Consider the following 19,948-nt stretch of genomic DNA (forward strand, 5'->3'; position numbering starts at 1 on the left):
AGGCGCGGCGGGCGGGCCGGGCGGGCGGGGCGGGGCGCGCGGGGCGGCGCGCGGATGTGCGGGGCGCGGCGGAGCGGGGCGCCGGCGGCCGGCTGCGGGGCTGCCTGGGGCTGGCGGAGCGCGCCGCCCGTGCGCCCGAGGGCCCGCCTGCTCGCGCCGGCCCGCGCCCGCCGCTGCTGCCTCTGCGCCCGGCGCGGGAGCGCGGGGGCCGCGTCCGGGGCGCTCGGCGGGCGGCCACCCCCGGGGGGCCGGGGCTGCGCGGTCGGTTCCCGCCCCGGGCCGCCGCCGCCGGGCCGACCGCCGGGCTTGGCTCGGCCTCGGCGTCCGGCCCGCGTCGCGCGCCGCTGGGGCGCGGGCGCGGTCGGGGGTTGCGGGGCCGCCGCTGCCCGCGCGCCGCGAGTCCGCGTCCCGGGCCCGGGCGGCCGGCGAGCATGGAGGAGAAGTACCTGCCGGAGCTGATGGCGGAGAAGGACTCCCTGGACCCCTCCTTCACGCACGCTCTGCGGCTGGTGAACCAAGGTGAGGGCGCGCGCCCCGGCTGCCAACTGTCGCCCGTGGCCGTTGGGGGCCTGGGGAGTGGCGGGGGGCTCGGGACCGGGAGGGTAGGGCCCGCGTAGGAATGCTGGGGGCTTGGCAGGCGGAACTGGGGGGCTGGCTGGAAACAGACCCCTGGGAGGGGCCCAGGCAGCGATCTGGCGGCGTTTGGGTGGCGACCTGGGAGAATGGAGGACCCCTGGGGGGAAAGCCCGAGATGCGAATTTGGGAGACTTGAGAAGGAAGGAGGAGGCTGGGGCGTTCGGATGGGACTTGAAGGCAGTCCTCGGGGACCCGAATACCCAAGGGAAACTTCTGGGTGGGGGACAGCGATCATGTGGGGACTTTGTGGGGTCCGGGGGTTGCATTATCTCTTTGGAGAGGAAAGGGTGGGGGGCTCCAGGAGGTCGCGTTTCTGGTTTGTCTGAGGAACTGGAGGAGAGTAGAAGGATTTGAGTGGACCACATGCAGAAGAGGTGAAGGAAACAGGTGCTTGGATTGTTAGTGAAGTTTGGGGACCCTGGAGGAGGTTTTGGGGACAGACCCCAAGCACCTTAGCGGGGGACCCTGCCGTCCTGGTGGCAGAGCCCAGTCCTCTCTCCCGCCCCTGTATTTCCCCCCATGCCCAGGCTCTCGCGGCCCTGGCGGGGCGGTCTGCCCTCCCCGGGGGTGAGCAAGTCCTGCCAGCCTTGCAGGCTCGCTCTGGGAGGGGTCCCCAGCAGAGAAGAGGTGGCACCAGAGCCCCTTCTTGGGAAGAGGGAGTGGGCCACCCTCATTGGTGGCTGCTTCGGCGTTCAGAACCCTGGCCAAGAAGTCCTCTGCCCAAGCCATTTTAGCAGAACTCCAGCCAGCCCAGGGTGTGACCAGCCCTGGAAGGACAGGACGCAGGGGAACAGGGGCGCATGGAGGCGCGCCTCCCCAGGACCGCAGTCCCTGGCTCCTTCCTCCTCCAGCTTCCCGAGTAACCTTCTGGGATGGAAGGTAAACGGAGCCTGCCTGCTCAGGAGCCGTCCTCCACTCAGCCTGTGTCCGGATGGCGTGTTTCAGATCAAGATGGGCTCGGGAGCCACCGGTCTGCTCCCCCCCTGGGTGACGGCAGAACCATCGGCCGGTCAGATCTGGCGTTCCCGACAGCCTGTGGTTCCCGGGATCAATCGGGTCTGCTGGTCTCCACGCCGGTCCTGGCGGTTTCATTGTTGAAAGTGAAAGATGAGGCAGACATGTTCTATTTGTATGTAGATATCTATACTTTAAAACAGCCACCTCCGGCATTTGCCGATTGCACCGGGTTCCTCAGAGTCGAGTGTATGTCGACCGATGGTGATGGTGCCGGAGAGACTCACTGTCTCCGAGAATTTAATCATGGCATTTGAATTGTTGGAGAGGAATCATTTTACAGAGCTTTCCGGTTTTATTTTAATTTCGGCTCATTTTGATTTCTTAAAAAAAAAAATGGACTTGTGAAAGAGTCATGGGCATGCGTCCTTAAATTTTATTCCCATGCTCGACTGAACAGAACAGTTCCACAGTTAGGTTTGTACTCCTTGCTCTTTGTGATTTACATACATCGTTTGTCGCCTGCTGGGCTGACATCTCTGTGAAAGAAACGTCTTAGTACATTGTGTGAGATCAGCGGCATTAGAAGTATTCCAGACTGTAGAATCAAGTGAATTTTTCTTAATGGAGAAGCTGAATCAAAGTTTATTGTTCTCAGTTAAGGAAACAGTGTAACTAAAAGTTTAAGGAGTTATTTTAAAAGTCAGAATGATTTTTTTGTGCGTGTGTCATGTTGCCATAGTGTTGTGTTGCTAATACAAAGTTCTTTTGGTTACTATGTTTTTACTAGTGTTAATGGCTTCCAGTTACTTGAAACAGATATTGGACAATGTTGCCATTCTGTGTGTTTTTTTTCCTTCTTTTTTTGATGTTAAACCCGATTACTTTACTTTTCCGTCGAAACATAATTCTTGTAAGAAGTGCATCTCTCATATTGAACAGTCACGTGAAGGGGGGAAGCGGCTCATATGCTCTCATTACTGTTAATTTAGACTACTTCACACTAAAACGTTCTTCCCTTAAGTCATAGGCTGATATTCAGGATGCAAAGCCCTGGCATTTAAAATATTAATTATGCTGTTATGTAACTCCAAAATTATAAGTGCATTTCTAAAAGTGTCTTAAATCTGAATTGGAATGGTTATTAGGAAGCTTTGATTTTCAATCTGATAACCATGTTGCTATTGGCTAGAGGAAAGCCTATTCATCTTAGCTATATTGTTTGTTGACTATTTCCCTGTAAAGAAAACTGTTTTTTTTTTTTTTTCTTCCCGGAGGTTATTCTGAATCGCAATACTGGGATTGGGGATTGGTATTCCGGCGCTAGCTTGTCCAGTGGTGATGGGTCTGCAATGCAAACCTTCATTTTACTGTGGAGTGGCATGTAAGAGATGTATTTTATGGTTAACGTCTCCACATGCTAGCTCTGCGTTAATGTTTGCATAGTATTTGGAGGTTCCCAAGGCAGAACAGGTACACGCAGTCCAGCTCCATCCTCACACGTGCGCCCTGGTGAGGCTGACCCCGCCGTGTCTGTTTCTCTGGGGGGGGGGGGGAGCTGCGGACCCAGCTACTCGCGCTTGCAGGCAGCTGGCACAGATGCCCTCTGACCTCAGGTCTCCTGTCTCTTAAGGCCGTTGTTCTTGCTACTTATGCCTCCCATAAAGATGGGACGAAACGCTCTGCACATGCTGATTAAAAACCCTGCAGAAACCGATAAGATTAATATGCTCGCTTCTTGTTGACTTGGTTTTCTAAAAAAGTTTCTTTCTGTATTTGTCTAGTGGTCTTCTTTGAAGAAACAGACATTCAAGGAGCTTTATCCGATGGGATTTTAGTGCGCAGGCCATGAGGCACGTTTGAATTAAAGCCGTATTACTTTAGTAATTAACACATTATGGTAATGAAACAGTTTATAAATGAGGTGGTGTCACTATTAAAAAATTAAGTATTTGTTAACGTTGACCAACTTCCTAGCCGAATTACTTTTTTTTCCCCTAATAATCTTTAAGAACTTGAGCTAGCATGATGCCAAGATAGAGACTCCTATGGTAATTAATCCAGGTTGGCTTTTACACTTTTTCCAGGCTTGTGTTTTATGATGGGCATTAGTTGCTGACTTTTATTTTTATTTTCTTAGGATAACTGGTTTTTCATCCCTCCACCCCTGAAATAGGGAATACTTTTGTTTCTTTACCAAAAGTAATGGGTAATGTTTACACGATATAAAACCAAATAAAAAAATAGGCTTTGATACCCCGTCCCCCTACCCTCTCCCCCTTAAGTGACTATGGAGGGAATTGACATTGCAGTCTCTTGCCAAGGAGGTTAATTGGAAATGAAAGTACCGTTCCATGTTTTATGTTATATTTGCTAGTGGGGGATATGCTGACTCCTACGAAAAACCATCTTCAGAAAACGTCTTACACATTATCATTTAATCCAGCACTCTGGTATTGCTGTGGATGGTTTTCAGTACAAGCCAAGTAACCATTAAATAAGATTACATAACCCTGTATTTTTAATTATCTGATATAATATATGGATTGGTGGCTGGTTCACTGCCAAGTTATATTTAGCAGTGAACAAGATTATAAGGGAAAGATCTGTTTCCAGATTGATAAAGTTCCTTGTTGGTATTTTAAAATAAATGTTCATATTACATCAATTTCGCTAATGTCTGGACTCGTAGCATCACTCAGGATGTATGTGGGATAAAAAGGTATAAAGTGAGGGCCCTCGCCTGCCCCGCGTGCGTCTCCGCTCAGCAGAACCCCCTGGCTTCTGCTTTTACTTCCGGCGACCCCTTTAGGAAAGTACTTTTGATGTGCTCGAATGTTGTCGGACATGAGCGGAAAGACGGCAGAACTGCGTTTCAGTGAGGCCCCTTCACGTCTAGAGGAGACGCGGCCGCGTAGTTTTTAATTGTGGGTCTCAGAGTTACCCGTTTTTGTTTGGGGAGAGTGGGCGTGATGACTCACGCTTTCCGAGCGGGATTCAGAGCGACCCGGCGTTTGGGAGTGAGCGTTCCGGGGTCCGGACGCTGGCAGCGAGTTCACGGAGACCCCACCGTGAGCTGGCGCTGGGTCATCAGGTAGAGAGGGGACAGCGTGGTCCCTGCCCTGGCGAAAGTCTGGCATTCCTCCGTGAGTGTGAGTGTGAGTGTGAGTGTGAGTGAGTTTTCACTTTATAGATGAGGTTTTCTTTCCTATGGGACGTCTTATTACCCTTTCACTATCCTTTTGAAATAGTTAACGATTTGATGGTTTAGATTTAACTCCTTCCGGCCTAGGGACGTTTCTGAGTCACTTCTCTGTGCTGGGATTGTCCCTGACGTCAGTGGTACTGGAGACAACCCAGAAACATAGAGGTTATTAGCCCAGTTTCTCAGTTGTAGGAACCGAGATGCCAACAGCTGAAGTGACTCACCCAAGGCGACATACGCATAAAACATCTCGGCGAAGGTTCAAGCCCACTGTTCTTCCATCAAACCGCCCCGACCCCTGTAGCTATAAAGGGTCAAAGTCTGATAGGGCAGCTGCTTAATGACGGGACGAGGACGAAACCCGGGCCCCCACGTGCCGTGGGCTCTCTCTCCAGCTGTGCCGGAGTCGAAAGAGAAGTGACCTCGCGTTCGGTGTTATGCTCAGTCCTTCACACGTCTCCTCTGACTGCTCGCCTCCCTCTGGGGGGTCGGCGTGCCCACTCTCTGTCTCGCTTCGAAGGGGCGACGCTCATCACCCCGTGCCCCCTGGGCCTCCCGTCCCTGGGAGAGAGTGCGTTTCCTGGGGTGGGGGAGTGGGGGGGGGGCAGGGCCTTGTCTCCCACGTGTCCGCGTCTTCGGCACCCCACGTGATCGTTGGCGCAGGGCCCTTCCCAGGGCCCGTCCTCAGCGCCAGCCTTCCTCTCAGCGTCATGTTTTCATTATCGCCAAGGCAGAATCGGTGTATTTGGAGTTCAGTCAAGAGAGAGCTTCGCCTCCTACGGTATTAGAGTCTCTAACTGCTCTGTAAATACAAAGGAACTCGTGCTCAGGTGCTCAGCGAGAGGCGGCCTCGCCCGGGCAGGGGACGTCCCCGGCGGGAGGGGTCCTTCTCTGGGGGACAGTGGCATGGTGTCAGATCTGCTTCAAATCACATGCTTATTTCGTTTTTTTTTTTTTTTTTTTTCCCTTGAGGAACTTATTTAAGCCAGTGTACTCTAATACAATGAGCTCTCCTACCCTAAACTCCTAATGAGATCTCTCATGACAGATCACAGCCTGACGCCTGACGCTCGGAGGCCCTTGTGACGGGCCAGATGAGCCGTCTTACCTGACAGAGGTGTTCACCTATCTCAGGTGCCCTGAGACCCCCCGCAGCCGGAGGGGCAGCCGTGACTGCAGGCCAGATGCCAGCAGCAACCAGGCGACCCCAAGACCCCTTTGCTTGTTGTCATGGTTCCTACTGTGTGAAGATAGAATGGTTTACTTTTTTTTTTTTTTGAAACCGGAAAAATAAAAGTAGAGCGCTCCCTAGCAGTGGGGGCTGATGATTATGTTAGAAGCTGCCGAGTTCCGGGCCTCTTCTGCGCCAGGGCTTCCTCCGCATTCCCTCCAATCCCGCAGCCTGATCTGGCAGCTTCGGGGCTTGCGAGCCCTGCCCGCCTGCTTTTCCGTTCTCCCAAGTGACATCTGAGGCTCAGGAGGGTGAAGTCGCTCGCCCAGTCAGGGCGCGCGGCCGTAAGTGGTCAGGCGGAAGTTTTAAACCAAGTCTACGCTAAGCAAAGAGCTAAGAGCTAACAGGACAGAGCGCGACATCGCTGTTTGGTTTTGGGTACAAGTTCCATTAGCGCAGAAGCCGGTTAGGAATTTGGGTTGGTGGCGTGCACTTTTCAAAGAGGTTACGGGAAATGCATTTTTTTTTCTAGAAAGGCAAGCTCACTTTTTCCTGTGCTTTCCAGCGATACTTTTCAGTCCCGAGGAAGCAGTCACGGTCAGGATTTTTAAATACGGATATTTCAGTGGTCGAGGAGAAAACTGGAGAACTTGTCGCATGGAAAGAAGTCACATTGCTGATAAAAGTCTGTCTCTCTTGAAGGAGTGTCTTAGAGGTTCAGAGCTCTTCGTATTTAATGCTCTAGTGATCATAAACGATCGGCTGGTAGTATGATATCAGGAATTTGTAGTCAGTTTATGGTGTGTTTAGTAATTCTTAATTTCTAAAACTAGGCTCAGAAAAGAAAAAAAGAGTGCTAAGAACATACAAAAACCAGTTCCCACAGATGTGTCGAGCAATTGCTGATAACGGTAGTTACCGTTTATCAAGACCTTTTTCTGGGTTACATGGTTCAGGTTCATTATTTCATTTAATTCTTCTAATAGTCTTAAAAGAATAATCATTTTACCTTATTTTATAGACGAGAAAACGAAGGGCAGGGAGGTCTAACTTGCGTAGCCAGACAGCTGGTGAGAGGCAAACCGGGGTTCAGGTTCTCATGCGCCCAACCCCAGGACGCCGCGCACTTCCCCTGGGAGCAGCAGGTAGCGTCAGAAGCCTTCCCCGTGGCTGGGTTTGCGCATTTGACTTCCGTGAGACGTTCTCAGTAGGAAGCTCTTAAAAGTCATTGCCTGGTATGAGACAGGTGACCCGTGAGCAGGTCAGACCGCATGCCACACGGAGGGGTGTAGACCGGGGTGTGACAGGATGGGGTAGGGACCTGGTGACTGCTGGCAGCATGGAAAGACTGGCGGATGGCATTCACACGAGCTGGTGCCAGAAAGGGCCATGCGATTAGAGGAGGCTGTAACCCTGTACAGGTTCATTTGTCGGAGCCTCAGTTTCTCCTGTAAAATTGGGGGCCTTATACTTCCATTGTAGGGTTGTTTCAGACATGTAAGTACAGAGCCTGACACACCATATTTATGTAAACATTAGGTGCTTAATAAACACTTCCTGCTCTTTTTACAGAATGTCCTGAGACAGATGTGTGTGTGTATTTGTGTCGCTTTCCAGACATAAAGTGTATAATAATAATACATAAATCATCGAGTTTCATTTCTCAGGGTAATTTTATGTTATTAGAATGATGTTGGTTCTCCAGTCCTGAAAGTACTGAAGGAGAAACTCATTCTTTGGGAAGCCGCACTTATTAATATCACGTACAGAATTAGCAGCGGCTCTGATGGATTTTTATTATGCTATTCAAGATGCACCACCTGAAGCTTCAATTAACAAACCAAGCTTCCATAAACAGTTTTATGGCTGCACGTCTGAAAATACGTCTGGACGTTCAGCAGCCTCTCCGCACGAGCACGAGATCGCTCACTCTGCACGGGTAAGCTGTACATTTCCATAATTTTTTACATTTCCATAATTTTTCACCAGTCAGCTCCTGCCGTTATTTTAAGGACGTGAACGCATGGTCCCGGCATATTGTTGACACCCTCTCTCGACGTGGCACAGAGCGTGAGTTTGCGAAGGGACCCTTTTGATCTCTCTTTTGGTGTGAACCTTACACGTGGGGGTCACTTGGTTCACGCTCTCGTGGAGGATTTACAACGGAGAGGAGACGGGGCAGTGTTTCTTCCCATAGTTTTTCTTTATTCATCGATTTTCCTGTTTGCGCCGTTTGCACTCTGCTCTTCCTCCACTAGATGGCGCCCCACGCAGCTAGGTCACCCCCTTTGTCCACGCTTGTAGCTGGTAGCTACTCCTGAACCCATGTTGGTCTCGATCGGTCAGCAAGCTTGCATTGCTTTTGATTTTCACGTACTGATAGTAATCTTCATGTTTCTGACATTTTTCGAGGCATTCCCTCTAATGAGTATGTGCAGAAAATCGTGACTCGTTTTTGTCTTGCAGCCACCATTTCTTGCGTGTCCGAGGTGTGCCAGGCACTGTTGCTAGCTTCTTCCTCTTCTTCACACACTGCATCCTTTAATCCCGGTGACTGCCCTGTGAAGGGGTTTGCAGTTCTCATTGTACAGGTAGAGATGGAGTTTAGAGGGATATATACCTTGTTCAGGGTCATGCAGCTAACTTACAGTATAGGGCTTACTGTGCCCTACAGAAAAAATATTCCGAAAGCATTGAATTGAAAAACTTTTTTCAAGGAAAGCGTTAGGGCACTCTGGTTTATACACTGGCTGTTGCGATCTGTTTATTTTGTTGGGGAAAATTGTAGTCCTGGCAGTTATTTGCGTTGGTGTGTGTAAGTCAGATTCTTTGATTTACGTAAGGAAGCAAACAATAGTAACCAAAGCCGGTGTGGAAATTCCTGCTTTCCCCTGCCTAATGTTGTCTCCTGCCTGGAGTAGGTCAAGGGACTTGATCAGGACCAGGTACACAACATGGGGAAAATTTTGGACAGAGCCATGATTCCAGTTTTGGTAATTTTAGCAGGAACGAATACTAAATTGAGTTGACAGGACTCTAGAAATTTATATTGAGGTTTCTCTCATGTTATTAATTTATCGAATTAATATTTGTTGAGGATCTGCACTGCTAAATCGGACTGTGTGTTCTGGGCCAGATAGTTCTCTGAGCCTGCCCCTCGTCTGTCTGTACATGGCCGTAATGCCTGCCCCCTAGGCTGTCGTCACGGTGAAAGGACAGTGATTTATATTTGTTTAGTTTTAGTATACATTTCTAACATATAGAATATGTTTGTTGTATCTAATATGAGATCATTACACATTTATGTTTCTCTTTCTCGTGTTATCTTTTACATCTAAATTTTACACACCAGCTCTTGGTTATCTACCAGTGCAGTGTATTATCAGCTGGTAATTTTTTTTAGGGCTGGCCTTTTCTGTCACCTTGTGCCTCCTCCGTCTCTTGTTTGAGGTTTGGGTATCCTCAGTGAATAGAAACAGCAAAATACTTCAAAAATTCCTCTCACCTTTCGTTTACCTAACACGTGCAAGCCACAGTGATCTAAAAACGATACGGAAATTAGCTTGGCTGGTGGTGAAAGAGAAAGCCGTTAGAGGCACAGTTTCATGTCGGATGAGCCTGAGTTCCCATCCCAGCTCCGCCACTTCTTCGTGTTTCGACCTTGGAGATGTTGAGTCCCTCTCAGCCTCAGTTTCCATGTCCACGAAATGTTAAAAACAAAAAGAAAGCCCTTTTGGAGTTTTTGTGGAATTTAAATGAGATACGTGCGAAGAGTTATTTCGTGAGGTGCCTGGCATGTAATAAGTGCACAGTAAATAGATGCCACCGCCTTCCTGATCATCATCGTCCCCGTCGTCATCACCGACATCATCACCATCATAATCACGACCATCATGACCATCATGACCATCACCATCACCATCATCATCATCATCATCATCACCATCACCACCGTCACCATCATAATCATGACCATCATGACCACCATCACCACCACCACCATCATCACCATCACCATCATCACCATCACCATCATCACCATCACCACCGTCACCATCATAATCATGACCATCATGACCATCATGACCATCACCATCACCATCATCACCATCACCACCATCACCATCATAATTATGACCATCATGACCATCATGACCATCATGGCCATCACGACCATCACCATCATCATCAACGCCACCATCATCATGAGCATCACTGCCACCATCATCACCACTGTCACCATCATAATCATGACCATCATGACCATCATTACCATCACCATCACCATCACCATCATCACCATCATCATCATCACCATCATCACCATCACCACCGTCACCATCATAATTATGACCATCATGACCACCACCACCATCACCATCATCACCACCACCATCACCACCACCACCACCACCACCATCATCATCATCATCATCATCATCATCACCATCATCATCATTATCATCATCATCGTCATTTTTTAGCAAGGAATTTGCAGTCCAGTGAGGGAGATAAACATGTGGAGGGAGCAATGTAAACGTTGTGTTCAGGGCTGGGGCTCAGAGAATGACCTGGCTTCTCTCAGGGCCAGGACGGGCTTTCTTGAGTTTTTTTTTTTCCCCCCAAAGAGGAATTCGCCGGATGCAGAAATCCTTGCAGGCAGGGAAGGGACGTCGGCAGGATCTCTGACTTCTGACTCCTCCAGATTATTAATTCCCATCTGCTGTATAGCTCCATATCAACTGCATCTTCCTGCTTGTCGTGGTATAGTGTAGTTCTTTATCTGTTGTCCCCTTTCCTGCCCCCTCTCATTTTAAGACTTTTATTTCTTCTTTCTGGCATTAAAATGCTTATTTGGAAAATCTTTAAACTTATAGAAGAGCTAAAAGAACAGTACTAAAAGCCCCCGCGTATTAATTTGTCTGGATTCACCAATTGTTACCATTTTCTCGTATTTGCTTTACCTTTCTCTCTGTGTATGCAGGTATTTTTGTGACTCCTTTGGAAGTGAGGTGTGTCTCTCTCTCTCCTCACTCTGGAAATACTTAAGTGCCTTGGCCAGTGTTCTCTAAGAATAAGGGTCTTCTCTTAGATAACTGTAGTCACAGATAACCATGGTCAAATCAGAGAATTACTGGTGGTTTTCTAGCTGTTACCTAATCCACAGTCCACATGCTAATCTTACCTGTTGTTCCCAGTCTTGTCTTCTGCAGGATCCAGTTCAAGACCACACCTTGCACTTGGCCGTCAGTACCTTTAGTCTCTTAGAACGGAGGAGTGCCCGTCTTCCTTGGCCTTTCCTGACGTGCCTGTTCGAATGGCATGCGGGCCCGGCTTTCATGGACCGCCTCTCACTTTGGGCCGCCCGAGGTTTCCCTCAGACAGACTCGTGTTTTGCCCTCTTGGCAAGAAGTCCACCGAGGTGACGCTGTCAGGAGGCGCATGGCCTCAGCGTCACTTTACCCCGTTTCTGGTGTCGTGAAGTTTGATTACTTAGTTAAGGGGAGTGATGGTTCTTTTCACTGTAAAGTTACCATTTTCCTTTTGTAATTAATGAGCTCTTTTTTGGGGGAGAGGGAGGTATTGTGCAACTAGGTAAATACTCTGTACCTCATTACTCTCTCCTGCACAAATTTTAGTCCCCGTTAATGTTTCTTACCTGGATTCATTATTACTGCGATGTTGTAAAATGGTAATTTTCTAACTCGGTCATTCCATCTAATTCAATGGTTGACATTCTGCTAAGCAGAATCATGGTCATTTTTCTTCCTTCTTCCTCCCTCCTTCCTTCCATCATTATCTACCTGTATAAGTTCAGAGATTCTTCTTTAATTCGAATGCTTGTCATCCTTTACTGTCATCATGTAAATCGATGCTTGAATTGCCCCAGATTTGGCCATTGGGAGCCCCTTTCCTCTGCCTGCCCCTTCCTAGCTCTGAGCCGCTGGAGAGCAGGGACCAGGCCTGACCTCTGCTTACCCATGCCGCCCACGGTAGGACACAATCACAGTTATGTGGCCGAGTGAATTAATGATCACTGTTAGCTGTTTCTGTTGCAGACCATGCATTTCTCTTCTGTGGAGCTTTCAAATATTGATTTCTTGTGGCTTGTCGATCTGTCGAGGTCCTTGTTTGCAAGATGAGTCTTTTAAAAACATTTGCACAATGTACAAAGCAATACCGAGAGAGAAAGAATTTCGTGAAACTCCTGAGACTGTTTTTCGTGTCCTGATAAAATGGTTACCTTTTTTTTTTTTTTTTTGTCTCAAGGCAGAAGCATCACATGCCCCGCTTGACTCCAGTTAGCGTGGTCTTCGCTGAAAGGCAGAACTCCAGCTCCAATCGATTGGGTGAAAAATCTCAAAATTATACTCCTTTTATTGTCTCAGAATAGGTTTGTTTTTTCACAGTCTTCTCAATGTGATTTCTTGCTCTGGTTTATTCAAAAATAGGACTTCCTCCCAGCAGTGAGAAGCGGGTTTTTGTGGGGGGAGTGAGCCCGTTGTCGGAGGGCGAACGTCATTAGGAAGGCCCACCTGTTGGCGGGATCACTGACTGCGATCAAGGTCATGGGCACTGAGACGGGCCAGGCTCCAGAGCGATCACAGCTGCCGGCAGGAGACAAAGACCCGCGGCATCTCACGACTCTGAAGCAGCTCAGACTTCTAATTACCGCTTGCCTTTTTTTTTCTTCTTCTTCTTAAATTCCAAAAATCTGCCCTCAGCTGTGAACTCGCCGTCGAGGAGCGGTTTTTCTGCTGTGGGCAGGCCGTCTGGCGGTGAGAACAGCTCCGAACGTCGCTCGGCCCTCTCTCTAGGAGCCGGAACAGCGGCTTCCACGCGCGTCTTGGCAGGGCGTCCAGGGCGCGTGCGGCGGCTTGCTGCGGTGACGAGGAGGCCGGCCCGCGGCCGCCTTCCCCCGCCCGCGCCCTGCGGGGCCGCGCGAGGTTCCGGTTCGGTGACTGAGTTTTACGGCTTTCGTTTTGTTAAGAGTGAACAGTGCCGTCGAAAGGAAATGGCATTTCCATGTCCGCCCGTCTGTCTCTGACTCCCGGAGGCTCGTGGAGGAAGGAATTTCTCTCCTTTTTAGGGACCTGCCCATCGCTTGGTGTGCCCTCGATTCCGAGCAAACGGGGACCCCCTCCCCCATCCCCTGCCCTGTATTTACATGGTCCGCCATGACTCCGAATACCAAGGGACAAGAAAAGAAAGCCACGTAACCTAGTAGTGGATTCTGTTCTGTCTCGCACTTTCTTCCGGCCCTTTACCTGGGTGGTACGCGCTTCGGTTTCTTGGTCTGTGCGGTGCTTGCGAGAGACTCTGCGGTGCTTGGAGGTGGCAGGCTCTCGGAAGGTTAGTTGCCTCTCGCTCCAAGGTTCTTGAGGCGAACGGGCCACTTCGCTTCTTCCCCCGGAGCCCAGCGCAGAGGACCAGGCACAAAGTTCGCGCACCTGAGGTGCTTACTGGGGCTTTTACTTAGAAAGCCGTCTGTGGATTCGTGGCTCACTGGCCTTCGTTAGAGAACCAGATCACTTCCGATGAAGGATGCAGAGCAGAGAGCCCCCGTTTTCAGGCTTGGGGCGTCAGTGGCATGGCACAGGAATAGCGAAATCTGCTGGGCAGCCTTCAGACTTCGAGATCCTTTGTGGAAATCGCTGTCCGGACTTCGGGGGAAAGGCCATGGGCAAAGCCCGGGAGTGTGCGTGTTTCTCCAGCCTTCCCTGCAGGCTGGGGGATGTTCAGTCCATCCAGCAAGGATCCCGTCCGCAGGCTGGCCGAGTGCTGGGACACCGAGCCGGCCAGTTCTCTGTTCCCGCTGGAAGTTTTCAGCTCGGTGGGAGGCGCCAAATTGAAAGACATTCACGGTGCAAGTGGTAAGCGCCGTGGTGAAGCCCAGCGCACAGGGCACGGCGGCCCCGCCCAGGAGCTGTCTGTCATCCCAGGACACGGGACCTGTGCGTGGCGCCTGGCGTGGCCGTGGAGCCCTGCCGGGCTGCAGCGTGGTACGGGAGGCCGTGGATGCCCGGAGCCTCCGCCCCTGGTGCGCGGCCGCCGCGCACATGCCGTGGTTCACAGTCGCCTGCACGGCCTTGGCATTGCTGTCAGGCTGCGGCTGAGACCTGGTCATCATGGTGGCTGTGGGGGGCGGGCGGAGGGACATTTTCTGTACTGTGGACTTTTGGAAGCTAATTAGTCGTCGGAGCTAAATAGTATGAAGTGTAAGCATCAGCTTGGTTCTCTGACTTGGCGTGGCTGGGCTTTTTCTCCATCAGTGCCCCTCGCCACGAAGGCGGCCTGTTCAGGCGCCTGGCTCCGCCGCCTGCCCGGATCCCCGACATGCCCCTGCTGTCCCCCCAGACCTGAGTTTCCCTCCCCCGCCCAGGCCCAGGAGACCTGGGTGTGACGGGGTCCAGCCCAGATCCGCTCGTCCTCCCGGCCTGTCCGGGGCTGTCGGGACTCGGCTCCTAGACCACACAGGAGGTTTTCACACAGACTGTCACGCACAAACGCCCGTTCCGGTCTCTTGCGATGTAAGAAGGCTGTGAATGTCCAGCATTTGGATAGTGATCGAGGCTGAGGCTTCCGGAGTCAGATGCTTGGATTTAAACCCCCTCCCGCCACACCTCAAACCCCTCCGGCCACACCTCCACGCCAGCCCGTGCCCTGGGGCCAGTCCTTCACACCCTCCCTACCTACATTTCCTCAGTCGAGGTAAAATGTCCAACACAGTAAAAGCACTGTCTCAAAAGATTGTCGCAAAGATTAAATATGCTAACGTAGGTAAAGCATTTATTACCTGGTAGGGAGTCGTTTGATTAATGTTAAGCTGCTAAGATGATGATGAAGATGATGATTACTATTACTACTACTACTACTACTACTGTTTTACTATTTGGATTTGTCAGGTGCTGTGCTAATTGCCGGGGGGTGTGGGGGGGCAGGTAGTGAAGACGAATAAGAAACAGTCCCTGACGTGAGGAACTGAAGTCTAGGAGGTGGACAGCGTGGTAAATGCTGGGCACAAACGCACCCTCCCAGGTCCAGGTCAGCTTTCTTCCAGGGCTCCTTGGCCGTCTGGCGAATGACCCGTTCATCACCCGTCTCCCCCCACTGGGATGCACGGCCACGTGGGCAGCATGCCGTCCGCTCGCTGCCGGGTCCCCGGCACCGGCCGCAGGGACCGGCGTGCCGTACGCCTTCGACGAAAGACGTCTGATGCCCGGACACCGAAAGCGCCGAGGCCGCTGGCGAGAAGACGATGAGCCGGGAGGGGACGGGAGGCCACAGGGGCGGCGCTTTTCGCCTGGACCTCGAAGGGCAGGGAGAGTTCGCCAGCCGTCTGCGGGGTGCACGGGGGCGTTTTAGCCAGGAGAGCAGAGGCTTAGGGAGGACTGTGGTGTGACCGAGGGGGATGGGGCACCTGGCGTCCCATCAGATAATGCGATGGCTAGTTTGCATGGAGATGATAAGGATTTCCTTTCTGTCGGGTTACTTGCTTAGTGGTCAGAGCCACGTTCTCATCTAAGCTCTTGCTTTGCTTACTGCAGGAAATTAAGTTTTTTTGTAAGGTTTCCAATGGCAGCTTCATATTTTTTTGGTGAAGTTAATTTCTAGAATATCAGTGATTCTTCATTGATATAATCAAGCGTAAATATAACTAAATGACAGTGAAGATAATGATGGTGAACATGGTGATGCTGGTGGTGGTGCTGGTGATGATGATGATGGTGATGATGAAGATGATGATGCTGGTGGTGGTGCTGGTGATGATGATGATGGTGATGATGGTGATGGTGATGATGATGATGATGATGGTGATGATGCTGGTGGTCGTGGTGGTGATGATGGTGGTGATGCTGGTGCTGGTGATGATGATGATGATGATGCTGGTGGTGGTGGTGGTGGTGGTGATGGTGATGATGATGGTGATGATGCTGGTGATGATGATGGTGGTGATGATAATGATGATGATGGTGATGGTGGTGATGCTGGTGCTGGTGATGATGATGATGATGATGCTGGTGGTGGTGATGGTGATGATGATGGTGATGATGCTGGTGATGCTGGTGATGATGATGCTGGTGGTCGTGGTGGTGATGATGGTGGTGATGCTGGTGCTGGTGATGATGATGATGGTGGTGATGATGATGGTGATGATGGTGATGGTGATGATGCTGGTGGTGGTGATGATGATGCTGGTGGTCGTGGCGGTGAGGTGATGCTTTACATGTTGGTGATGATGTCGTCATGCCATTTGCACATCACTTTCAGTGTTTTTACTGAAGATTCTCACTTGTTACTTCTTTCGAGATTCTTACTAGCACTCTGAGGTACTCGGGATTGATTGGCATCCCTGGTTTCTAAAATTTTTTTCTTTGCCTACGCCCTCAAAATGTATGGCTTGCAAAGATACACTAGGCGCGGGTCCTGTTATTACCACCAAAGGCCTTGGCTCCTGGATCCTACCTGGTGTCCTTGTTCTCGACCTGTGCTGAGCAGCCAGGTAGGCCTGGACCCTGGGCCCAGAGAGGGGAGAGCAGCGTTCCGGGGAAGAGTGGCCCTTGCACCCCATTTTGCTTTGCACTTAGCTTTCCGAGGGTGGCGGTACAGTCCCGAGGTCATCCCGGGCCAGTCAGCATGCTGACTTCGCGGTCTGAGGAGCAACGCAAAGCAGAGGTCAGTGCGACAGCGGGTGGCGGACCCACGTACCTCTCCGGTGTCATTTATGACCCTTTGTTTTTTCTCTCTAAAATCATCGTCCCTTCGGCAGAAGTAAGCTCGGCGAGGGCAGGGTCTTTGTATTACTGTCTCCGGGCACCCAGCAGTCAAAGCAGTGCTTGGTATGTAGAAAATGCTCAGTGGGCTTTTGGGGTGAATGGATATTTAACGGGTGGTGGCCTCCTTTTGTCTACAGGAAGTCCATTTCCCCCTGTGTATGAGCTCCTGTTTGTGGGTGGAGGGGGAATGGGAGGCGGTTTAGACTTCTCCCAGAAATTAGAGGCTTGCCAGCAGGTGGGGTGGATGTTATCTCTGCTTTCTAAAAGAGGTTAAGTAACTTGCATAGGGTGGTGGCAGTTAAGTGTCAGAAACACATTTAAACCCAGGTCTCGCTCATGGAATTGAATGACTTTCTGAGCACCACTAGGAAGGAGTGTTAATAGTTATTTTTTTGTAATCTGTGCACGTTTAGATGCGTTTGTCTTGGGTTTTGTCTCCCAGATGTTTTCAGTGTGTGAACACAATTTGGATAATAATGACGATGTTTACCTATGTAGCAAAACCCATTCTTATATGGTGTGTATTTATTATGAATTGGGGTGCTCAATTGTGACAGAAATTGATTTGCAGAAATACTATTATCAGATCTGATCAAACATGAATCATACTGCACACAAGTCTTGTTTTCAAAAGCATCTCTGGTGAAAGGAACGCAATTAGACTTTTTTTATTTCCTCTCTTTTTCTAGAAGAGGGCAGCTTAAGCTAATCTGTTTGGATATATGATTTTTTCTCTTCTGATATTTTTACCTTGAACCTTTAGACCTACGTAAAAAGTTTTCTTCCTTTATTCTTCCTCTTTAATTTTTCTCAGCGCTTAAAATCACTTCAATATTTACGTGCAATGTCTCAGTTTGTTTATCATTTGACACCATCTGTTGGTGTGGTTAATACGTTTAACGTTAACATTTAAGGTTCAAGGGGACATGTGTGTCGTGTCTCCTGCTCGGTGTTGATTTCCTAGCAGATAGCGGGTGTCAAATGTTTGTAGAATGAGTGAATTCATTAACTACCTGTTATACTAGAGACCGTGGCAGAGCTGGGGAGGGGAGGGCAGGGGAGGGCGATCGAGATGACACTCTGCTTTCGAGATGCACATAGATGTGAGAAAGACACAAGGAAAACAAAGCGTCATCTGCCTTGTCACTGTCACGTGCGGCCACATGCCGGCAGGGCGGAACTCACAGGAATGCGCAGAACACCGACCTCGCGGGAATGGTGCAGCTGGGACTGGGCTTGGAGCTTAAACGCGATCGAACGGGAGTAGAGAGAAAGGGAACAGCACATACCACCGAGTCGGCGAACCCCGACGGGCCACGGCGGTTCTGGAAGGGTGAGGAATTCACGCGAGGGAAGGAGAGGGAACGAGACAGAGGCATCGTCTTCCCGGGACTCCGTCTGGGGAGCTGTACTGATCGACGGAAACTGGACATCGCCCCGCGAGTGACTGGGAGAATCCTTATAATTCTTAGTGCTGGGCTTAGAGGATTGTTTTAACATCATTGGAACTTGTCACACATATATTTATATGTCATTTATAAATGTGTTTTTATGAAAATATAATTTCGTGTAAAGTTGCGTATTTATTACATAGTTACGTATGTTTGATTGCCAATACTGATGATGCTTTCGCTAAGGAGAGGTTATTGCCATTTTGATCTAAAAAAACAGAACTAAGGGGAAGTGAATTTTTAGATTTTTTTATTGTTGCCAAATTATTGAGTAATCCGCTTTATTATGTATGCATAATGGCTTGTAGGAAGGATCATGTGTTGTTCAGTTGTTGAACTGTGAAAATATTCTTATTGCGAACAGCTCCTGCAGCCTGGCAGGGAGGAAGTTGGGGGCTTATTAGGAAAAACACTTAAAAAAATTGTGCCTTACCTGTCCTACTATTTTGATCCGGCATCTAGAGGTTAGAGGAAGTCAGGGGTGGCGAGCCTGAGGCTGGGCCGCTGCTGGTCACGGGCGACCCCACAGGGAGCGGGGCGTCCGCTGCTGCCCGAAGCGTGGGCAGCGCCCGCGTGCCGCACCCCGGGACAGCTCAGCGGGAGGGGGACGGGCCTGGACGCTCCCGCGCGCTCGGCGTGCGGACCGTTCCTCTGCGTGGCGACGCTTCGTAAACGCTTCCTGAGTGGAAGCCGTCGGGCGACCCTGCCCAGCCAATCCCGGCTTAAAACCCCGGTGACGTGCCGATTATCCGCTGTGCCTCAGATCAAGTCGCCTAGCTCTCTGACTGTTCTCCCTCGCTCTGACAATCAAGGGCGATATCTCGCGGGAAGGCCTTGTTTTATAAACTATATAAATGTCTAACCCATGCACTGTATGCTTGAAACTAATTACAGTTAACTAATTAATTAATTTTTTTTAAAAAGAAATGGAATTTAAATCTACTTCTTCCTATTTTTAAATCATTCATTCTACTGAGCCACCTCAATGCTGTCAAAACCCGAAATGCTCTAGTATGCTTCTCTTTATATGAAATGGAAATTGCAACCGTTATCTGTAACTTTGTCTTCATTATAATTTCCTCTTTTCGAAGATATGAAATCTTAGACACATTATATAGGCACAGGTCATATTTTTGTTATGGCCCTGTATCTACACATGTTAGTTTTTACTTTCATTGCATTTTAAGAAATTATGAAGATTTACTCTGGAAACACTTCCAAGTGTCTTAAACTCATTTCTCTTACTTTCTCTTCCTGAGTTTTTATCCAGGGGAAGAGATCGACTCTGCGTTTTTATTTTATCAAGGAGACTTCATATTATGGCAGAGAAAAATATTTTTAAGGAGTTTCCCTCTATCTAGTCTGTCCCCATGCCAGAGGTCCTGCCCCGCCTTACACTGCCACAAAGTTAAGATGAAACAGGGAATATTCGTTAACATTTAAAATAAAGTTTACCTTTGTTAGTTCTGTGGTTTAAACTACTATGAAATGCCTACAATTACCGTCAGGATTTTTTTTTTTTTTAACAGAAAATCATGCTTTCATATTTAATGATTCTTTACTTAACTGAAGAAAATTACTGCAGCTGCTAAGGCAGGTCAGACTTAGCCCTAAAAACACGGACAAAGGACTTGAAGAAGAGAGAACAGTTCAGTCAAAAGTGATACAGTGGCCAGCAGGAGAAAAGTTTATTGTTGAGGATCTGGTAGTAGATTGGTTATAATCTTCTTTTTTTTTTTCTATTTTGATAAAA

General features: G+C 49.5%; 1 protein-coding gene across 4 annotated transcripts in view; it reads left to right on the forward strand.

The window, feature by feature from the left end:
* Positions 1–393: 393 nt before the first annotated feature.
* KHDRBS3 (KH RNA binding domain containing, signal transduction associated 3) overlaps positions 394–19,948 on the forward strand; it is a 96,593-nt gene continuing 77,038 nt past the window's right edge. For 2 of the 4 annotated variants that reach the window (XR_004954679.1, XM_016145626.2), the window contains exon 1: positions 395–519. Coding sequence is in view for 3 of the 4 variants with exons in the window: in XM_016145626.2 (XP_016001112.2) it covers positions 432–519 (88 nt within the window). In the remaining variant the exon portion in view is untranslated. Of the gene's footprint in view, positions 520–1,051; positions 1,516–19,948 lie in introns of those variants that run through there. The other 2 variants (XM_036233054.1, XM_036233055.1) reach the window with 2 other exon arrangements.

This window comes from Rousettus aegyptiacus, unplaced genomic scaffold (genome assembly GCF_014176215.1).
Source record: "Rousettus aegyptiacus isolate mRouAeg1 unplaced genomic scaffold, mRouAeg1.p scaffold_m13_p_15, whole genome shotgun sequence".
Taxonomy (NCBI): Eukaryota; Metazoa; Chordata; class Mammalia; order Chiroptera; family Pteropodidae; genus Rousettus; species Rousettus aegyptiacus.